Below are 4113 nucleotides of genomic sequence, written 5' to 3'. Positions count from 1 at the left end.
TAATGAATGAATGAAAGAATTCCAGGGCCCCATTCCCTCCATCTGCTCCGAGGTGATGGAGCACTCAGGGTTCGTGCAGAGGGGCTGGGGTTGTCTGATGGAGATTTTGGGAATCAGAGAGATTTTCCAAATTATTCTGATTCATCCCAGCCTTTAAGGGTGAGCATTTCACTGCAGCTCTTCTGTGCTCCTGGGGAAGGGATGTCAGCTCCTGGTGTTGGCATTTTCCTTGGGAAATTGTTCTTTCTCCCCTTCCCCGTGCTGACTCCAAGCTGTTCAACTCTCCTGCTTTTTTTCCTGGCACAGCAATAACCCAGAATTCCAGCTGCAGGGAATAAGGAGCGTGGTGGGGCTTGGAGAGCAATTTGCAGCAGCTTTTTTTTGCTGCTCTGCTGCTCCCTCCAGGTGCTGCCTGAGCTTTGAGCAGCCGCCCTGGTGGAGCTGGAATCACACGCCAGAAGAACATTCGTGGCTTTTCTGCCTTTCCCATATTCATCGACACCAAATAATTTCCACAATCGGCCCGCGAGCAGCAGTTAATTGGGGATTTTAATGAGTCTGTGGTGCATCCGTGCTTGGCCCTGCCCCTCCTCCCCCACCTGAGAGGTGGGAGCTGACAAATCTGAGCAGGGGAACCAGCTCAGCCTGTGGAAGTTCAGCTGGAACTGAAGAATTCCTGCAGTCCCCGAGCTTGGGGATCTCTCCAGAGCCTTGTTGGAAGGCTTGGGTGAGGAGATGGGTGGGGGAAAGGTGGAGGAGCTGGGCATGGTTTTCCTTCCAGCAGCTCCAGATTGTCCTCGGTGAGTTTGTTCCAGCATGCAGAGAGGAGATGTTGGGCTGCTGCCTGGAGAAGGAGCCTGTGCCAGAGGGGACCAGCCCCTCCTGCCCCCCGGGCTGTCTGCAGGGGTTCTGGAGCTAAACCAGGACTAAAACTGGTCCTAAACCCCCTCAGAGGGGCTGCGTGGGCTCCAAGGCTGTGCCAGGGGGAGTTTGGGCAGCCCCACAGCCCAGAGCACTCTGAACTCCAGGGCTTAGGCGAGGTTAAAGCCGGGCCTAAGTGGGAGGAGAAGAGCTCTGGAGCAGGTGTGGAGAGCTGGAGAGCTGCAGGGGTGTGGATTTGGGAGCTGAGGGAGCGCAGGAGCCGGGTTTGGAGCCCAGAGTCAACAGAGCCCCGGTCTGTTTGTGCACCAGAGCTGAGCTCACGGCTAATGCAAACAGTTTTCATTAAGGAATAATCAAAAATAAAAAGCCATTTCACACGCTGATAAGGAGCCAGTCGGTTTTCTCACTCCGGCAGCAGTTTAAGCCACGCTCAAAGCCATTTATCTTTTCTCCAGCGCTGGCTGCAGAGGATATGAAAAATGCAGCAGGCTGCACATATGTAATTAAACTTTTGGCAGAATCTTTGCCCCGCAGCTTTACTGAGAAATTCAATAATGATAAATCGAGTGGAATATCTAAAGGACTTATTGTGAACAAGATTTAAAATAATGTCTGTGGCACGGAGAGTTATTTGCCACCTAATTGTCTTGGCACGGCTGTGGAGCAGCCTGTCTGTGGTGTCAGCTCTTCTTTACAGCCCAGCCCTTGTTCTGCTCTTATCTCCACTCCAATTTGCCATTGAGGCTTTCCTGACTGCCAGCCAAGCCCGTGCTTATCCCTAATGCCTGTTTTGTTCCCCCAGCCCCGCGTTTCCAGCTGGGAATGCTGCGAGGCTGGCCCGGTCCCTCCCGAGCCGGCAGTGCTGGCATCGCTGCTCTGTAATTATCCTTTCCTTTTTATCCTCTGTTCCAGCAGCACTTGGAAGTCGAGCCCATCCCTTGAGCCGGCTCGGTGTGACACTGCTCTGAAAGCGATGCCGGGATTGCCTCCCTGCTTTTGATGCTGCTGCCTTTATCCCTGGCTAATCCCGGGATCATTTGTAGGAGAGGTGATTCGGCGTTCCACCCGTCCCTCCAAGCCCTCCTCAGCACTTCCCCTGGAAAAGCTGCACCAATTCTTTTCATTCCCACAGGTTTTCCCTGTTTTCCTCACCCCCGTGGCATCCCCCCCATCCTTTGTCACTACTGGCCTCGGAGGGGCTTCAGATTTTCTCAGAAAAGGCAATTTTTCATCGTTTTTCCCCCAACAGGACCAAGCAGACTAATTAAAAATAATATGTAAAATACAAAACAGTCATTAAGGGGGCATCTGATAGAAGTGAGCTGGGACTGAGCACCTGAGGAGGTGGCAGTGAAGCGACAGAGCTGGGCTGGGCTTTTGCTTTTGTTGGTTGGTTCAAACTGAAAGGGAGGAGGATTAGATGGGATATTGGGAAGGAATTCCCTGGAAAAGAATTCCCAGAGCAGCTGTGCCTGCCCCTGGATCCCTGGCAGTGCCCAAGGCCAGGCTGGAGCAGCCTGGGACAGTGGATGGGCTTTGAGGTCCCTTCCCACCCCAGTCCTTCCATAGTGATGGGCACTGCTGCCCTGGGCGCTTCCATCTCTGCTTAAACCTCTGGGATTTCATGCTTTTATTCATTTATTTTCGTTTTAAAATCATTTTAACTGATGTGCAAGGAGAGTTTTGCAGCGGAAGGCGCCGTGTCCTTTTGGAACGGAAGGAGCAGCGGTGACTTTGGGAGGTGGGAATGGCAGGAGGAGAGAATGGCAGGAATTATGGGGAGCAAGAACTGAGCTGCTCGTCCTGTCCCCGCGGCAGGGGTGACACTGGGGGAGCTTTGAGGTCCCCTCCCCCCAAACCATCCCAGAATTCCACGATTTCATGAAAATCTGCCCTGGCTGCTGCGGTGTTTTATGGAACACTTGGAGCTTTATGGGGTCTTGTCTTGTGGGTAACTTCTTGCTGTGGTGTTTAGGGAACATTTGAAGCTTTCTGGGGTTTTGTCACTTGTGGATAAATTCTTGCTGTGCTGTTTTATGGAGCACTTGGAGCTCTCTGGGGTTTTGTCACTTGTGGTAACTTCTTGTTGTGCTGTTTTATGGAGTACTTGGAAGTTTCTGGGGTGTTGTCACTTGTGGATAAATTCTTGCTGTGGTGTTTATGGAACATTTGGAGCTTTCTGGGGTTTTGTCTTGTAGGTAACTTCTTGTGGTGTTTTGGGGAACATTTGGAGCTTTCTGGGGTGTTGTCACTTGTGGATAAATTCTTGTTGTGGTTTTTTAGGGAACATTTGGAGCTTTATGGGGTTTTGTCTTGTAGGTAACTTCTTGTTGTGGTGTTTTAGGGAACATTTGGAGTTTTCTGGGGTTTTGTCGTGTAGGTAACTTCTTGCTGTGCTGTTTTATGGAGCATTTGGAGCTTTCTGGGGTGTTGTCCCTTGTGGGTACCTTCTTGTCTGCCCAGCATCCCTTTATTTGGTGCCCAGGGGGGCTCCTGCCCCTCTGCATCCCCACCCCACCCAGCCTTCCACGGGAGCTGCAGCTCCACAGGGCTGTGCTGACCCCACGGCCGCGTTCTGTCCGGTCTGTGGGTCAGCCTGGGACGGGCCAGCTCAGGACAGAGCGGTTTGTGGGGACAGGGGACGTGTGCCAGCAGTTGAATGAACCCAGAGCCGTGCCAGGAGCTGCATCCCGAGGTGGCACAGCCTCGGCTGCCCCTCTGCCAGGGCTCCCCGTGCCAGCATTCCCACAGTGCCTCGGCCGGGCTGCTCCCAGGGATCTGTTTGTCCTTGTCATGCTTCAAACAAAATATTTATCCTTGTCCCCGCTGGCTGGAGCCACCAAATGTCACAGCCCGGGCCGGCGTTTGGGGACAGCCAGCTCCGCGTGGCCGGTGACGAGGACAATGTTTGCCTGGGCAGCATCTTGCTGTGTTTGCAGAGTGATGGTGACAGTGGCTCTGTGCTGGGGCCAGCCAGGGGTGCTGCTGTCACCTGTGTCCCCAGGGAATGCACCCGCGGCTGCCCAGGGGGAGGCGTGGCTCTCACCTGCTTTGTGGTACCAGAAATCCAGGGGATGTGGCCTGGGGAGGCCCAGGCTGGAATTTCCTCGTGGAAAAGGTGGGCAGGTGATGGAAGGAGCTGCTCAGGGCGGTGTCACCACCCCTGGAGGTGGCCAAGGAACCGCTCAGTGCTCTGGGGACCAGGGGGGGATCGGTCACGGGTTGGACTCG

The 4113-nt window shown here is 53.9% G+C and overlaps 1 protein-coding gene across 1 annotated transcript in view; it reads left to right on the top strand.

Moving 5' to 3' along the window:
• Window positions 1–1824, top strand: part of SDK2 (sidekick cell adhesion molecule 2) — a 37721-nt gene extending 35897 nt beyond the window's left edge. The window contains exon 19 of the mRNA XM_038157580.1: window positions 1795–1824. Coding sequence (XP_038013508.1) covers window positions 1795–1824 — 30 coding nt within the window. The remainder of the gene's footprint in view (window positions 1–1794) is intronic.
• Window positions 1825–4113: the final 2289 nt, after the last annotated feature.

This window comes from Motacilla alba, chromosome 18 (genome assembly GCF_015832195.1).
Source record: "Motacilla alba alba isolate MOTALB_02 chromosome 18, Motacilla_alba_V1.0_pri, whole genome shotgun sequence".
Lineage (NCBI taxonomy): Eukaryota > Metazoa > Chordata > Aves > Passeriformes > Motacillidae > Motacilla > Motacilla alba.
This window is presented reverse-complemented; position numbering and strand designations above follow the sequence as displayed.